A 19109-nucleotide genomic window follows, 5' to 3' on the forward strand; every position below is an offset into this window, starting at 1 on the left:
AATACGTAGATATTCGTACGCGTAGTATTTATTTTTATAATTTAATATAATATACGCGGAAAAAATTGTAAAAACGCGTGGGTTAATTCGAGTTCGGCAAACGGATTGTAGGAGCCTTTTACACTTTGACAAGTACCAGTCATTTTGAACGATATTGGTATAAGTAGACGCGATACAAAGTTATTTTGGTTTTCAATATTAAAATAAAATTGTAAAACCAGTCATTTTTGTTGAAGTGGTCACCACTACTAAGAAAACTCTACATCTGGTCTTTTTAGTTTTCTCATGCACCGAAGCCATCGACAGCGTGTAGACAAAAGACCAGAGCTTGAGCTGGACCAGCTCAAATTGTTAAATTGTGTAGAATTATACTTCTATTTAAATATATTTTCTACCTTACAATTTATCCACGAGTTTCTCTGTTTACACATCGAATAATCTCAATAATTTCGGATGGTGTGGTGCTTCTAGTGTTAATATATTATTACATTGTTTTATAGAGTTCTTTATAGTTGTGCTTTATTCTTATACTTTCATAGCCAGACGGTTTATCGGAGTTCAGTGTCATTGAAAATACGGTACAGACTACTTAAATCATTCGTATCTTCATGCTCGGTGACCATATTATCTGTTTCGAAGGCAAAGATTCAGGATCTTTGGCAAAATAATGGGAGTATCAAAGTGCATTATATCGCAGTGCACATGTGGGACACGCTATAAAGGATTCATGATATAATCGAGGCAAGGGAGATACAAATTAGAAACATATATCTACACACACCTTAGTAATTAACTGTTTAGCGACGAGGCAAGGCAAGTGACACCCTGACGTGTGATTAATACTAATCTTACCAGATCCGGTCAAATGACCGGTTTCAAAATTTAATTTCAAATTGTACATTCATCGTTATTTCTTTTGCAACTTACGTCAGCAACTATAATAACTGTATTAACAAAAATTGACAAATTGATTAATCCGATAACATAAAGTTAGACGAACAAAAGAAATAACGATGAATGTACAACTTTAAATTAAATTTTGAAAATACGAACAACATTGTATTTGATAATTGTTACATACCTGTCGTTGTATATTTCTTTAAAAATGCTCCATCGATAAAATGTTCACAAATGTTGAAGTAAATAAAAATAACGAAAGTTAGCACGTAAACGTTAAAAGCGCTTTGGCTTGCAGAAAGAGAAACACAAACACGATACTCGTACAAACAAATACAATATTGTAAATGTACACAGCGTCGTATTTAATAATTCTTATCTATAAATCATTTTATATCTGATGAAAAATTTTACCTCGATGAGGCATTAATCTTACGGTGAAGTTAAAGTAAACTTTGGTATCAAAGTTTGCTCGTGCTACAAATTTCACTAGGAAAATAAAAGCTATTACGCTCTTAATTCGATAGCTAGAGACTGTAAGCATCTCCAGCGGATACAATAAATAAAAGTGGCCGGTTCCGTCGGAACTAGTGCGGCTTAATCTACCTCTGATAATAACCGGCAATAAGATAGTCGAGAGGAAATGTGCTCTCCCACTGATCGCCTGCTGATTCAATGGCTTTCTATGGCCTGCCAAGAGAGTTATCCTGGACGTAATAGTTTTTAGACGAATTGTCGATCGTTGTTACATCTGAATGTTACTTCAGCTGCTGTGGTCTCCTTTTGCAAATGTTCGTAATATTCTGATTTGAATATCTATAATAGAACGTCATTCGTGAAAACTTTAACAGATAAGATTGCAAGAAAAAGAAGATCGAAATTTTGTTATCTTTGCTTGAGATCATGTATGAATATATATATCATAATGTACGTAGTTTATATGTGAGTATATGTAGTTTGCTGTTGGAAATTTTCGTTAAATTATTAATGAGTAATTCCATATTAAATAGGATATACAGACTATTAATCGCTAGAATTGAAGCACATAATATTATTAGGGCGAATATAAACTGAATATACGATATACAGAACCAGTAAACCTTATTAACAACCTTACCGAGGATTAAACTCAGTATGAGATACATAGATATGCTTACCATACATAGGATAACCTTTGTAAGGTAGATATCAGTAGAAACGTATCGCTGATAATGAAGTTTCGATAGCAGCAAAGTTATTGAACTATAGGAACCGGCATAGTTATAAAATATTCGTAGGCCTCGATAATAGCGTAAGAATGGTCCAAGTTCCTAAGACAAATCCCATAGGAAATTGAAGAAGTCCAAGCATTCTTGTACTTCGCGATGTCTCCGAGACCCTCGAGGTCTCTGAAGTATTCAGAAACACTTGAATTAAAAATTGCACGAATTGGAATTTCTGAGATGCCTGTTTACTCCTAAAACTTTAAATTCTTGGAACTTTAGAAGTTGTAGGGATCTCCGAACCCTTGAAAATCTCTGGAACAAAAAAGAAAAAAAAAACAGGAAAATTACGTGGGTTAATAAGATCCATGAAGTACTTGTCACTTCTAAAACCTTCGATTCCTGAAGTTTTTCCACCTTCGAGATCCTTGACATTTTTAGAGACAAAGAGAAAAGAAATTCGAAATTACATAAATTAATTTTTCAATGATTTTTTCTTTTTTTTATACGAGTATCAGTTATCAATAAGATCTCTAGCTGTTAGGCCTGCGGATATAAGTAACCAAAAAATTGAAGGTCGTGTAGCATGAAAATAACGAAGGTAATCCAGGGTACGTCGATTCAGCAGGTTTCTGATATTGACTATTATAACTCCATTGACCTTGATATCGAGTTCCATGACCCGTGACTGTCTCATATCGACTTTCGAGGCACTGCTCTTCCTGATATCGCGTCCCACGACCCGGAGGACTCCTATATCGACTTCTGCAATTCTAACTAATATCGAGTTTCACGACCCCTAAGCATCTAGAATCGACCTTTATGACTTTGCTGTTCCTGATATCGAGTCCCTCGACTCCGTACGTTTTTAATATCGATGCTTAAGACTTGAACCGCGGACAATTTTCATATTGTAAAAAAAATAGCGAACGAAATTTTTATCTCGTATAGATTTATCGCGAAAGCACTATTAACGCGACGTAAAAAACGATAATGACAAACGATAAACGACGTGGTAATACCGTAGCTTTTCGAAATTAATAGACTAAGAAGATACGCTTACTGAGGGAATAAGTAGACGCGGTTTCAGATTCGCCCGCGGCTGCAGGGTTAATACGCCCCCGCAAGTTCAATCTTCATAATATTAAATTGTACTAACCTGCAGCTTAGGGATATCAGTCCTTATTATGGTCTTCTTGTTAACGCAAACCTCGCGATCTTATAAAATTGTACATAACTTTTGATCGTTAGCATCGGGCCGCTTTGGACAATTTGTAGCGCAGCAGCTTCCCGTAGTGAAATAAATAATCTATCAGAATTTATAAATTAATAATAAATAATATCGTTGGTCTGAGCATCGGTCGTATTTCTCGTGGAACTGACTGAATTAAATTACGAAAGAATGATTAATATCGATCACTTTCCCGTAGTATTCCTCGAGGTCTGACTAAAAATGCTAATTCTACTGTTATTGTCGCTTATTATCTCTGACAAATCAGTTTCATCGCATGAATTTCATTCATGGTATTCATAGCGTTCTATTAAATATCGTAATAGCGTAGAATAACGAGATTATCATAAACTGCCTTTGCAACTGCATTTCCCTAATTAAGTGGTCGAAAAACAAGCACGTGTCTGAATATTTTTTGCCAGGCGTGTCGGTGTCAATCCTCGGACGGAATCCTCTGCATATTACACGAATCAAGTGTGCGCGACACGTGCGAAATTCTCGAGCTTCGAAGATTCGGTGACCAGCGACACGCTCTGCTTCACATTCTTTTTCCATTCCACAAGCTTTAATCCCCAGACGGTAATTCCACACCTTCGAAACGACTTGACACGAGTAAGATTCCTGACATTCGAGCCACGTTCCGCGACATCACGTGACCGTAATACTCTGCATGAACACCATAAGCACGCCCTCTCAGAATCGGTCTACGATTAAAATCATTTTTCGCTAAGAACGTCGGTTCTCGTCGCGGAAAGTCCGTTAACGACTTAAAATGAAATTTCCGGCAGGAATTTAACCACGATGAGAGCACTTTCCCGTGTATCCTGTAAAAATATCGTATTACACGACGCCTTGTTATTTTCGCGATATAATGCTTCGAATGTTTAGATATCGTACATGTGGTAAAATAATAGGATTTATAAATTAATAGTAGACAAATTAGTAAAAGCTATATTGATCACACACTTGTGCAATTATAAATTAAATTACATATAGATTTATTAATAATGGTCAGCTTGCTGTGGAATTCTGCGAGGTCCGACTATGAATGGCAATTCTACTGTTGCTTGTGTCACGCCTTCTGTCTTTTACTTTAAACTTTGCTGTTAACCGGTTTAATATTATCTAAACATTCTTTTATTTGCTTTAGGAATTAAATAGTTAAACAAACGAAAACAATAAAATAAAAATAAAGAAATCTTCGTACGAGGATTAATCGAAAGGTCATAACGCGGTTCATCCGCGGTTTTCAATATACGTTTGCGTCACTTTGAAATCAATTCACCCTTAGAACTAAAAAATTGTGGTTCTTCAAACGCAGCTGTTTTGTCTTTGTATCTCTCTGATACAGATGAGAAAACAAATGTGAGGGGTCACGTTGAACGTTACGTATCCTCGTGGTTACCACGGGTAATTCCCCATGAACTTCTCCATGGAATTTTAAACTTCTATTATCGTGCAGGTATATTCATACGTTGACTTCTCTTTAATTATACTTCTCTTTAATACAAAATTTATAGTAAAAAGTTTTTCTCGCAAAAATAAGTATCCACGTAAATAAATATTTATATATGGCATATCTAATTTCATTTGTACCATACATACAAACTATATATATATACATACAACATACAAAATAGAGAACTACGGAAAGATCTCCAAGTCCCCACGGTGAAGTAGAAAATTCAGCGAATATACGACAGATAGAAATCGAGCACGATCAAACATCCAAACTCGCTAGCCAATATATCGTTCACTGAAAGTACCATTAAAAAAGACTGAAAAAGAAAGAACCTAGCGACGTAAGCTCAGACGTAAATGTATTCTCGTAATAGCGCTAATCCAGTGCCATAATTATCAACCACACGCTTAAGCATCCTTAAAAGCTAGAACAGTCTGCCAAAATTATTTCTACGTCCTACAGAACGAATTGCAGGAATTTAGCAAAGCTCATCTTAAAGAAAAAAAAGGCAAAATTCCATTTGAAACGGAAACGTAACTGCTCCTAGATCTAAATATTACGAACACCACTCTGTATACTATTTCTTCGTCACTCGGCCGCATTTAAAAAGAAGTTTATAGATTCGAAGCTTTTACGCGAATCCGAAGCTTCTCTCTGTCCAGAAGGTGCCAGTGAATTTCTCGCAAACGCTGTTTCATTTCTGTAGCTTGTCTCGCCATAGATATCGATTTATCGGATACAATCCACCACGCCGGATGGTGTTCCTCCAGGTTTCCACCTAGCACTGCAGGCTTCCGGGAACGGGAACGCGATACACCGAACCGGATCGCCAAATCAAATTCATGGCGAGCGCATAACTCCAGAGAGAAACTGCCCGCGTAGGATAAAGGGGATGAAATGCAGTGACGGATTAACCCTGGATTTCCCTGCAGCGATCGAGATCCTGGAGCCGCGAGTTGCCCTTTCATTCGATGCGATCGTCACACTTGCACGTCTTCCGGTGATCTTTCGCTGAATTCGAGTCCGCGTCCAGCTTTCTTCATAGATCGTGGAAAATACGACGAGCGTTCGTCCCTTCCTCTTTGAATTCTACGTTGGAAGAATAATATATTAATATAAGACTCTGTGTCGTCAAAGAAATCTGACAGCGACGATTCTTTGTCGTTCTTAGGAAGTTTCTAACGTAAGGATATTTTTTAAATATATTTCCCAACCAGAGGAAAACTGGGTTTTTAGAAAAATTTATTATCTTCAGAGGTGTGGCTGTTGATTATCATCGAGGGCAGTCGGTTCTCACAGTTTATCTTGATAGTAGAAAATAATGGGCGTCCAGGGAATTTTTTAAGTGTATTTTCCGGCCAAAGAAATTCATTCTTTACAAACTTCGGTATTTTAATATAGTTGGCTCTCGTAATTCATCGTGGTCGTGGAAGCAAACGAATGACGCTGGAATTTTCTAATTATATTTCTCAGGGGACAAAATTTAAAAAACTTGATACTCTAAGAAACGTAGATTTTGATTGCTATCAAACATAGTTGATTTATAGGATTCACCTCGATAGTAGGAAACAATATACGTTAAATATCGTACGTTCCTAAGATTTCTCGCGTTTCCATAGCTTCAATCCCGACAATACATTTAAACGAGCGAAGGAAATACATTTTTCACCTCGTTAATCCTTAGCTCCCAGTATACTAGGTTCGTTTGCCTGATTTATGAAGCGTGCAATTTATACAACTTCTCGTATCGATCAGTAGTCAGAGCAGGTAATAAATAGAATAAATAATAAAGCGAGATCGTGTTGTCGTGTTAGGACGGTCTCCGATTACCGTGAAAAATACTTGTTCGTACGTGGAAATTGTACTCGGATCCGCAGTCCTAATGGCGAAGTCATATATTCGCGTGATCAACGGTTATAAAAATTCGCCACGGGACGTGTACACAATTGTAAAAGAATGACGTAGACCTATCGACCTGCTGCTGGTGCAGCAAAAATAAACCGAGTTTTCTGGGCCACTGGCGCACCAATTCCTAGATCCGACGCCCGGAAATCGTGACGCTATGTTCAACTTTGGAAAAATATATATCTTCCTTCGAACAAAGCTTGCAGCTTACGTAGATTGACAGATTTTGAAGAAATTGTAACCGAGAACTAATCCACGTGGCTCCGGCAGTCTGCCGTACCATTCGATATCAATGAGACAACCATCCGGTTTCATCTCTACGCTAGTTTGTTCGTCTTCGTAGTAGTTGGCGCAAATATTGAATCGAAGATTACCTTCCGGACGTTAGGTCGTCGGATTGCTTGGCAAATGAGAAATTTCATAACAGTGTGATATAAATTTATTTAAATATACTTTATCTAATAGAAATGTTCGCTGTACGTTTCGATCCGGTGAAAAGTTGAACAGAAATTTTTAACGTTCATGGTCACTCTGCCGAAAGAACGATTATAATTGCGACGTCGTTCCTCTTTTACGTTGGCATGATTATTCGCGTTAAGCGCAATATTCTATTCGGGGAATAAGAATAATAGATGAACGGTAAATATTAATACGGAAATTGAATAGATGGATTCAATTTGTATAAACTCGATGAAATAAAATTCAATCGATATGTAGATTCTATCGCAACTTTATAATACGATTTACAATCTACCACGATGGATGTTTAATAAATTCTATATTATACCGTAAAATTGTATTATTGGCGGTAAATTGAACTTTCGAACGAATGGAATTGTCGTTGAAAAACATTCGCGGAAAATTTAGAAATATTTGAATCGAAGCATGGACCGAGAAACGCCAGATCTCTATACCGATATTTCATTTTTCCAATCGAAAGTTTTTGACAAATGCATCGACAAGAAAATTTGTACGATTTCATTTCGTAGGTAGATGGTTCTGTCTGTTGGTGACCTGCCTCTTAGCGACCAATAGGTCACAGCCATCAGAGATTACGACTGCAAGGCGAAAAAACAAAGAAGAATGGCACTCAATCTCCGTATAGCAATTTCTGTCAACGACAAAAGTCGTTTATTCAGCGTTGTGATTGGTGGCGTTTAACGGCCAAACTTATTAAAGCTCGAAACAAAAATATCGATCCCTTGCGGACGCGTTGTGGTTAATGAAGAATGCGCAACGATGATGCATTGTCTGTTCCGAGTGAAGGACTTCGTTGACCCAAATACGAACGCAATACGTAATAAGGGGACTTGTCGAACCAAGCTCGATGCCTGGTGCTACACGATGTCCCGATGCATTGCGATTCTTCCAATTCGATTTTCGAATCAGAAATTGTTGATCGTCAGGTTCTTTCGCTTTTAGTGCAACCATGTCGGATATCGTTTGTATTTGTCTACTGAATCGCAGCCTGGTTCGTCTTGTACAACGAAACTACCGCGGAACTTCGTTTATACGAATTTTTCAAGATGAAAATAATTTATACTTGTAATTGAAATTCGTATAACTGATTCTCATATGATACTCGATCGAGTCAAATAATTACAATTCACCTAAATAGTAAGAATCGTTTGTATTAAATTTCTTCGGTCAAAGTTTAGCTTAGGTTTGATAAATTAACATTTTGTTCCGAGTTAAAGCCCTTACGTCGAATTACCTCTGTGGTATCACGAATTTCGTTGATCCCGGCACCGTACACCAGTGAAAGCTAATTTGATCCTCGGAACCACAAACGACATCGATTGCCTTAAGACTAACTCGTAATATCACGTGTCTCGGGGTAACGTCGGGTTCATCAAGTCAAAGATCGCCAAGATCTTCGTTGACCCGAATACTAGAGCGATAATAAGAAGACTTGTCCGGTGGAGCTTTAGCTCCGACATCAGTGGAACGTCCTGCCTTTAATCCTTTCGGTTGCTCCGTATCTCCACGATCCGAGCTCATCCATTTTTCTTCGTTCTAAGCTGGATCCCTGCCATTCGTTTCATTGTACCTGCTGTCGCTTCACATTTCATGCTTACCGCGCTTTCCTTTCCTTTTTTCTTTTCTTTTTTAAATTTCATTTATTTAACCGGAAGACAGCTAGCTATTCTCTGGGCGTCAAAGAAGAATTTCTATCCGGCTCTTAATGCAGATCCTCGACCGTAATACGGAATAAGTAGCTTTTAATTATCAAGGAGACGGATTTACTCATTCCATCGGATAAAACCAACCTTTAGAAGAAAAGCTGTTATAAAATCAGCATACGTTTCCTACTAGCCGGCTTCCTTGGAAATTAAATAAACGGAGGAAGGTCGCATATAGCTGCTCTGATTGACGCTAGTTACTCACGCGATTGTTTCGCAGATAGAATCTCCGCGTTTCTATACCTAAGTAATTTGTATTACGTATGCAGCGTATATTTTACCATCATTTTTATTAAATGTCGCGAGATATTCCAAATGTCAAAAATAACGACCACGTTGCCACACAAACACAGCTGTCCCAATTCCATCCCCATTCCAACGCTTGTCTTCTTCATTAGGTATCCTAAAGAGTATACCAAATCTGAAAAGCGTCGATCGAAATCCAACAACCAACCGATTGTACCATTCCCTTCCACAATTACAAATCACAATTAAATCATCCAACGCAAATCCAAATTGTCAAGCCTCCAGCTCCAGCCTCGTGCTATCTTCTTCGTTAAATTTCTACGTGACATCTGAAATCTCAAAAATGACGTTCGCATAATAAATCTAATTATTCCCTGATTCTGCCATCTATTTCTATTTCCACGAGACTGCTAAATCCAGCGTACGAACGAGACGACGTATCCAGCGTGGCTCGACGTGATCAATACGATCTTAGCCGCAGCGCGCGGCTATCGACGAAAATACGATAAGAACGATCTAATTAACCAAGAGGTGAACGAACCCTGTCACAGGCTCTTCTCGCTTTTTACCGTGGAAACTCGTCGCGTGGCGTGGAAATAGCTACCCATCGGCGCGACACAGTCCTCGTCGATGATAACGATAATTGCTCTCTATAACGTGGCCTCCAACGAGACACACATAACGCGCTTACTAGCATTGCTAGTGACAGCTGCTCTCTAACGCGGAATTAATGCTGTTCCAGAGATTGGTCGCTGAGCTGAACAAAGAACAGGAGGCTTTCATTGCCAACAAGCATACCGAAAAGGGTGAGGCCGTCGCACCGTGGGTCGGTGCACCCAACGAGGACATACTCCGCGAGGAATGCTTATCTCTGTCGACGGTGAGTAATTCCTCTGTGTCTCCTATTTTCGTTGCTAGTATACTCTCGTTCTAGAGAAGAGGGAACAGTTCGAGTCCACACACACACACACACACACACACACACACACACACACGGAACACGCGTCGCGATCGTTCTTGGGAAAACGAAACGAAAGTGCCGAGAGTGATTCGCAACTGGATTCCCATAGCAAACAATGACCTCTTGCCACGCGTTTCGGGTACATGTCTTGGCGTGTTAAGGCGGACGCGACGTGTATTTCGCTATGCAGATTTTTCGATGAGAATTAATGTACTCTACTAAATATTCAGCATTGGAACATTCGCTGATGTTTAGTACAAATTGAATGTTTTTCTCGGGTTTTATTTTTTACCTACGGTGAAATTTCGTTTATACGAACTTGTCGGGGAACAAATAGTTTATATGGAATTCGTATAACATTGGTTTTCATCAACTATGATTTTCCGGTTATATAATAGAAAATCGAATAAATGGATTTCCATCGAGTATTTGTTTGATTTAACTAAAACTTTGTCCGAATCAATTCTGCTCGTGCGAACGTAGATTTTTATCGTATCTTGTTATAGAATAAAGTAAAATTCGTTGGAGTGTTTCGATAAATAGCGATACTTAGAGTAGGTGTCCTGTTACTTTTTAGTCAGGAAATCGTACGGTTTAATTCCTTCGCTGTAATTGTCTCTTTTGAAATTAAAGTATAGAACGTATAAAAATTACATACAAACTTTGTACTTGATTAGTTTCATTTCTCTAATATTTTACAATTGTCCCGGAAAGGCTTGAATGTCACGTATAGTTGCTCGTATTAATCAAAGGGTTAATGAACTCGTGCAACGGGTTATAGACAAAGATTTTCGATTCCCAGTTAGATTGGCTTGCATTGCGTTTCGAGATCGAAACAGAGCAGTTGATATCTCGCAGCGACATACACAGATGGGCATAGATATGCACATGTTTAATTTGATTCATGATTTAATAATACGTATGAATGATAACGCAGTGACCATGTATCATAGAGGCTTCGAAATTACTGTGTCAATTTATGATGACATAACTGATCGAGTCCGATACGATTCTCTCATGGGAGAAGTAAGATGAATTAAATAAAATTCCAATTAAACATTTACAATGCTGTTAAAATACATTAATGACAATGTCGATTGGCAAATTTGAAAAAAACATATCTCACGAGTAGCTGATCATTTTGATTGATTTATTGTGACAGTATGTAAATTAATAATCAGCTCGTGACTAAAAGGGGTACATGACATACATATATTATATTATATATTATACATTCTTATACAATTAACAAATTATAAATTTAAATCGATTATTGAGAATGTAATGCATAGTATATTAAAATTAATAAATTTAAAATATACCGTTGCTTTCGATAATTAATCGACTTTGTTCGCGTTTTGAAAATCAACGAAAATCATAGGATACGGAAAATCGTCAAATATTTGAATACATTCGAGCCGCAGCATGTGTACAATTCGTAACAAAAAGACATAATCTATCCACAGTCACGCTGTAGACAAAATTAGGCACTGTTAATTACAGTGAGGAGATCGTGTCGCGATTAGTATAACGATCTCTAAAGTTGAAATTGCTTCCCCCCGAGTAACAGAGTATCTGCTCTATTAAATCGAATCGATTCTTCTTTAAGTGGACTTCTTGGAACGACGATTTCGTTAATCCTGCACGGATCTTGGCTGATCCGTTAAATGTATGATAAATCTTTTTATAAACAGCAGGTTTAATTAAAGATTCATTGACCAAGGCTAATTAATTTAATTTAACGTTATTAAATCAAAATAAAGCAGTTCGATCGAATCAAACTAAACAAATTAAATTAGGTTCGTTAACTTAATTTACAAATTGTCTAATTTCAGATTATCCACTGGCGATTTAATTCGCGTACCATTTAAAAGTGGTGGTCGAAAGAGCGTAAAGGAATTTCGGTAATTTGGGAATGTTGATTTCAGGATCAACGTAACTTCCTGAAACCCCCACCAAAGGAAGTCGATTTCCCTTGGGACTTTGAGGCTGTGCAACCAATGGCACAGGCCACTCTCGCACTAGATCCTAACTTGGAGAACATGAGGTTCCAGCTTGTGCCGAAAGTGTGAGTAATTTTACCAAATTGTTACTCAACTAATCGTACTTTAGAAATTGCATTTATGCCATGATAACATTTTGCAAAATGATATTGAAACTATGTCCGTAAGTTTGAGATGCTAATTTGGATGTACACAAGGAAATTAATATTACGATATCCGAGAATAGTGTCGAAGGAAAAGGAGATTTTGGAGAAGTCGAAGCAATTAAAATATCAAAAATATATATATATATGTCGGAGATGAAAGAACACCGGAGCCTTTGGAATTTTGGATAATCCCGAAACATTGTAATCTAGAGTCTACTATAGCTGTAATTAAACAATTGTAGTTATTCAATCCGATTGTAATTGTTCGCGAGCTGTGATAATGAGCTTGGGCTCGAGGCGACAGCCAGTCGCCGAACGTAGCCGCGGTCACGGGATGAACGCTTTGTCTAACAAAGGTATGGAATAATTCTATAGCTCTCCTTAAAAGAAATATTCGTGGCGACACGCGACAGTAAACGTTCCAACGGTTTCTGTCCCGTGGCTCGCCACACGCAGACCCTATTCTTCGAACAAGATGATTGCCAGATGTCGATGCGTCTCCGGAGTACATGTTCAGCTAGCTCGAGGGCCCGTTATAAATCTTAAGATTTAGTCGACTAAAATCCTTCAAACAGACAAACAGTCTTTGTCCCAACTACGGGAAAATAGGAGAGACCTATTTTTCAACGAGCGACGTCTCCCACTAGCAACTTTCCCTCGAGGGCGGCTAGCATCTTTTTCTAACCACCGATATGGAGATTGACCAATTAGCAGTAACGCCAAATTCCCTCACCTTCTGAACGAAGGCTATCCTCGACGAATCCGATGATCTCGCGTCCTTAGACACACCCCGTTATAGTTTTCCTCTGTGGCATCATCGGGACGGGAAATTCATTCTCTGTCGCGATCTCATCGACGAAAAGAGTAACCCCTTACGACCCGTGGATATTACGCGTCCGACTTAGATTTTGTGAGCACGTTCATCTATCATCCCGTCGACCGCGGATTCGTTATTGAACCTAAGATCATTGCCATTAGTTTCTCGAGTATCTAATTACCACGGTTACTTGTCCAGTTCTATGATAATCGTATTTGCATTAGTCGAAGTCTTCTCTATTGCATAGCGACACGTGTAATCCAAACGAAGATTCGTTTCACGCCCCTAACCCTGATTCTAATGTAAACCCGACATATATATTCAATACTAGAAGAATCGGTGTTATTTTTCTCCAATTCCATTAATACGAGATAACAGAAATAGTTATTTTCACTAACAAATATCATTGTTCGGGAATATTTGATTTCAAAGGAAGACGAGTGTATTTGTCTATTTTGTTTAAAATAATAGCAAGTTCCACTTTCGTAATAGTGTTTAAAGTATCTGGAGAGCACACATGTGCATCGTACACATACGCGCACAGTAATAATTTTCAGCCAAATGCTAAAACGTACTGTTGGAAACGTCAGGCACATAATTGAATAAAGCCCGTGCTTTTGAACTTCCATTTACGATGATTGCACATACTTAACTCTAATGAATTAAATAATTTGATATAACGAAATAACAAGTAACAATTCTGTGTACAACAATATCAAAAAGAGTCGCGTACAAGAGGATAAAATGAGACACCCTGATAATTAACAAAAACTATTCGTCGAAAAAAAACTTGATACAAATCTCCTTATTTCTTCGGCAATATTAAACAGACTTTTTATATTCAAACTCGGGGCACGGAAATTCCTCCGTCATTTCAAATTCAAGCCTCTATTAACTCGAGCCCTCCACATCTAATTCCACTCTAACTCCATTCCATCTCAACCAACTAGAACCAAAATCATTCTGAAACCTTTACAAAGAGAAAATCTCTGCAAAATCCCTCTGGAATTCCCCCTGCGAATCTTCTCTCTGACTTTCCTCTAGAGATCGCCAAACTTACGGACAGGCTACGTTGCATCGCAAACCACAGGTACTTTTAGTATTCAGATGGTTGTCATAGTTGATACGTAAATTTATTCTCCGCTTCAGTTGATCGCGTCTAACGATGGAAATTGATTTATAGTTTACACGTCTCTCTTAAAAATACATTAAAAATACATGAACACGTGGGTTCGCTTCTCTCGCAATCGTTTCGCATCATAGAACATACGAATTTTTATTATTAGCGGGAAATGACGTATCTACCGAAATGAAACTATTGCGAGTATTGCAAGATGCGTGGTACAAAGCTTCAAGTGAATTTTGTTCTACATTTTTTATTTAGTTTCGTACGTAGAATGTCCCACCCAACGTTCACCTCGCAAGGTATTGAGAATTAATCGAGTTAAGGTGCATTTGTTAAACTTTCAAATTCGATTTCCTCGTAAACAAGGCTTCGAAAGTATAGATATTATTCCAGTTTTTTGACATTATTCCTCCGTACAATAATCTGTCGCAATTGTCCATTCGTATACGATCGCACTTGTCGAAGCCTTCAAAAGCTTGATTTTCTCGCAAACGAAGATACAAACGAGGAGATTTTATTTTAGAATTTAGATTCGTTCTTTGTAGACTTTCTACGGAGTAAGTTCCCATTCGCGAGTTTATCTACGCGTTTGCCTTACACGTAGCACGCGTTTCGCTACGCAGTGTACAATATCGCGTGACTGAGAAAGCGAACCAAACGTACGAAGATCGAGCGATCAACATCAAATCTTCATCGCTGGCGTATATCAACTGTGAACTATATCGTGTGAACTTCAACCATAAAATACCTCTGCCGCTATCAGCTACGACATATCTCTTCCAACTTGTCAAATTTGCGGAAGTGGCTCAGGAAGCGAGTTTCTAATTGCGAGTTATTTCAAGACGCACCTATCAATCTCCGGAAGATCAATACGCATTCGAGCTCCCACGTTTCTACGTACGAGGAAACGCGGATAACCCACGATCAGTGTTATTTACCCACCGACTAAATTAAATCAGTCGACGGTGGCTGGCGTTGATTGGCAATTTCCAAAGCGACATTCGATTACGGTTGACCGGAAGTCGTGTGGCTTCTCTGCTAGCAAGACTCTGGACGAATTCGCGCCCCTAAATTAATACTCGACATCTGTATCGTGCAGAATATCAGAAGAGAATTTCTGGCGGAACTACTTCTACCGAGTATCGGTTCTCCGTCAAAGCCACGAGCTAAATACAATGGCCGACCAGACGGAGAACAACCTCAATCAGACTTCCGCCGGAACCGTCGATCAACCTGAAGGTAATTCGAACCTCTGTGCAACCATTTCTCACGCTTATCCAATATTATTATCGTTTATAACATTATTATCGTTCGTTTAACCACTTAACGCACATTTAGTTTACTCGGTTATTTTAGTCATTGGCCTTTACGGGTTCACGAGCTGCGATATTTTATATAATGAGATATCTATATGTCTTCTAAAAACATAGCGTGGATCCATTTGCATCGCAAGGCCGTGATTACAGTGGATGTGTGCTCTAACGAACTGTCGTTTTGACGACAACTATTTTTAAAGTTGCATACATATAGACACCCTCGTTGATCGATGCTAAGACTCTTAACGAGGACGAGATAATTGTTAAAAATTGGTAAGAGACTGTTTTTCTTTTATTTTCTTCGTTTATTTTTCGATTATTCTTCAATAATTATACATTTCCTTTCTCAATTGTCGTCTCGACTAATTTCCACAGCATCTATTATTCCTCGGTTTCATGCATTCTGTATATGATTCCACAAATAAAATTGGAATTTTTTTACGAACGTCGTCGAATTTTCTAATTAAATCAGCTGGAATTATCTCTTAGTGAGATTTAGATGGAAATATTTTAGGTATCCATATATAATCATCAATTCGTTAGCTTTATTCGATTCTTGCAAACATCTCCGCAAATTATTTCTCTATATTCCAAATCATTATATTGCACGAACACATAATTCGGTTGATTAATCGTTCCTCTGATAACTCACGTTATTCTACGTTGATTATTATATTTTTTACGAGGCCTTAATATTCATGAACGAGGTTGCAGACTCTTATAAAAGCGACTGTTTCGTTTGTCGAAACTGATCGCGTAACAGGCATCCACCGTAACCATACGTTGTTTTTATTACGAAAGATTTCATCGTTCTCGCTAATAAATGGAGGAAAAATTTATGCGTCAAGGGGTTAATGTATTTTTATCATACGATATCATCATCGTCATTATCATCGAATCTATCGTTCGACCCTTTCGATCAGAAGTGTTTCGTTTGTGTAACGCTCGACGCGTTCCTCGAACATTTGCAACATCTGCGTTGTTTTTCGAAAGAACAATCATCAGTTTCATTAAATGGTCACAGCCAGTAGTTAGTAGCGTTTCGTCTGTATTTTTCTCTTCCATAAGATCGAGCGATTTTATTGAGACAATTCCGAGGATGGAGCAAAGGTAAGTTAAATTTCGCTTCATCGACTCTCATCGATGCATAGACGTTTGGTGAAATGGTCGTTTACATTTTCATGCAATTCTTTGAAGCAACGCAGATATTTTAAATGGTCAGATCGAACGAAACACTACGCTCGATGGCTATCAATTCAAAACCGGATATCCTGCTTCGTATTTGGTTAACCTTAAGATAATAAATCACGAAAGCAGAGTAGAATGATGGTTAGACGTTGCATAATTCAGAGGAACGGGGTCGAGGTTCGATCGGCCGCGAGTTAAATGAAATACATATTTCATACAGCCGGAGATAGATTTCGCGTAACTGGGATTAGCTAATCAAATTTTTACCATCGAAATCGATACGAAACAGAGTCGGCAAATTGGTCGTGGCTTTTATATACCGGTCGGATTAAACGGTGAACGATTTCAGAGGATATACAGCGGCGTTGCTTTTTCGATTTAACGGCTTCGCGCGATCGCATAAAAGTCACGCGCCGAAAGTACCGCGAATAAAAAAAGGAAACGAATCGGATGAAAAATAACAAAAGTACGGAGAGAACAACACGAAGCATCGCGATTCGATATCCAGCCATCGACGTCACATTGCGTAAAGGGTCGATCGTCGAGCTACGTTTGAAAGCGTGCACACGCGAACCCTTTTCGTTCGTTTCCTCGGTGTGTGCACGTTCGTTGCCTCTTATATTAGTTTGCATCGCAATTTCGAGCCGCTTGACTCGACGTCCTCCTCGTCGCTCCAAGACTAGTACGGTAATTTCCGATCGAAGCGAAGGGATTTTTCGCTCGTTCGACGTCGAGGTGAACCAGCGCGCCTGGCGAACGACATCCTTCGCGATCAACCTATCGACCACGATCGAGACCAGAGGAAACGTTTATGGGTGTCGTGCGCACACCGTTCACGTTCGATCGACGGCTCGACGTTCTCCGAAAGACCACCATGCATGGCACATTTCCGAGCCTGATGCGTCGTGTAGATTTATCTGTTCGTCGACGAGCCACAAACAACGTGCTGATGAATCGTGTAAGAGATGAATAGTCGCATCGATGCTGTGAATATCCTAGCGTGGAAAATTTGTATGACGTACTGATGATTGTTTTATCGTGTTATAGGTTCATCGTTCTTTACGATATTGTGGAACTTTTTATCGTATACGTGGAATATATACGATGAATATGTACAAAAGAAGTATAATATATTAAATATCGGAAAAGTGTTATGTACAGAAAGTATTTTTACATCGCTGCATTTGTCAGTGTATTTATGTACGTACGGTTGATTAGACACAATTGTAATAAATTTTGTATCGTTCAGTGGTAGTTTCGTATGATTACAAAAATATGATACCGTGCGAATGAAATCGTAGAACTTGATTTAAAAACGCTTCGTTAGGAAGTTACGGGTGTACAAATACTTTTCGTCGACATTGTAGATCTTATGCGAAAAAAAGTTCAGACGGTCAATATTATTTCCGGTATTTAAGGTTCTCAACGTTATTGCACGTGATAGACCCTTTACACGATCAATATGTATATTGTCAATATATATTGTTGAGAATTGTGGATCTTTGAAGCCGAAATAACGTTACAGGAACACTAAATTTACACTTGGGATTAATATTAGAATAGTTATATATTTATTTTATGAACGATTTCTTGTATATTCATCGATACACACTCGCACGCGTCTCAGCACTTTCTTCTATACCCGACTGTTAACCGACTGAATAGTTTACATTCATCTGTTTTCGAGACGCCGCACATACCTCCACACACTGATACCCACATACAAGTATCTCTTTTTTTTTATATTTACGTGGAGGAAATCCGCACGGACGCCAGGCCGCTTCTGGGGAAAGCGGCGTGGTAGTGTCGGACTCCAACCGACTAAAACCGGTATGAACGACACACCGGGCCCCACATACAAGTATCTCTAAGCACAAAAAATTATACATATCTCAACAAAATATATTGACACTATATTTACATTTTTGACACTCAAAAAGAATACGAATAAAGTTATTACGTTATCAATTAGAATATGCGCCGAAAATCAAATTAAATACAAACAGCTCGATAGAAGGGTGCGATACAAGTTTCTGAGATTCGTCGCGTATAGTAGTATGTTCCGGGCCGACCACGATTGCGGGTCTATTATTGACAGCGTTGTTCTTTGCCCCCAGCTTCTTGAACTTATAAATTTTTATACCCCGACCAGATCGTTTGGATTCACGAGATCCTTTCTCCCCATACCGTTATCGATGCTTACTCGTGAATTCGGACCCAGTAAATCGCATACAATAATACAGCGAGCTCTTACCGCCCCTGTTTTGATTTCTTCGACGTTAGCATCGATAGCTTGAAAAACTAGCTTCGCAGAATTTTGTACAGACTGTTACACGCCCGTTGTAGTCCGTACTGTTTCCTACGTGCTTCACTTCGTTCCTAACATTGTACGTTAATGGCGATTTACACCGTTTATCTCTAAATAA

At 38.5% G+C, this 19109-nt stretch overlaps 1 protein-coding gene across 4 annotated transcripts in view; it reads left to right on the forward strand.

Moving 5' to 3' along the window:
- Nucleotides 1-19109, forward strand: part of LOC117206753 (synapse-associated protein 1) — a 95681-nt gene that overhangs the window by 66232 nt on the left and 10340 nt on the right. For all 4 annotated transcript variants that reach the window (XM_033446354.1, XM_033446356.1, XM_033446355.1 and 1 more), the window contains 3 exons: nt 9869-10006; nt 12016-12155; nt 15279-15418. In XM_033446354.1, coding sequence (XP_033302245.1) covers nt 9869-10006; nt 12016-12155; nt 15279-15418 — 418 coding nt within the window. The remainder of the gene's footprint in view (nt 1-9868; nt 10007-12015; nt 12156-15278; nt 15419-19109) is intronic.

Source organism: Bombus bifarius, unplaced genomic scaffold, assembly GCF_011952205.1.
Source record: "Bombus bifarius isolate JDL3187 unplaced genomic scaffold, Bbif_JDL3187 scf7180000008008, whole genome shotgun sequence".
Taxonomy (NCBI): Eukaryota; Metazoa; Arthropoda; class Insecta; order Hymenoptera; family Apidae; genus Bombus; species Bombus bifarius.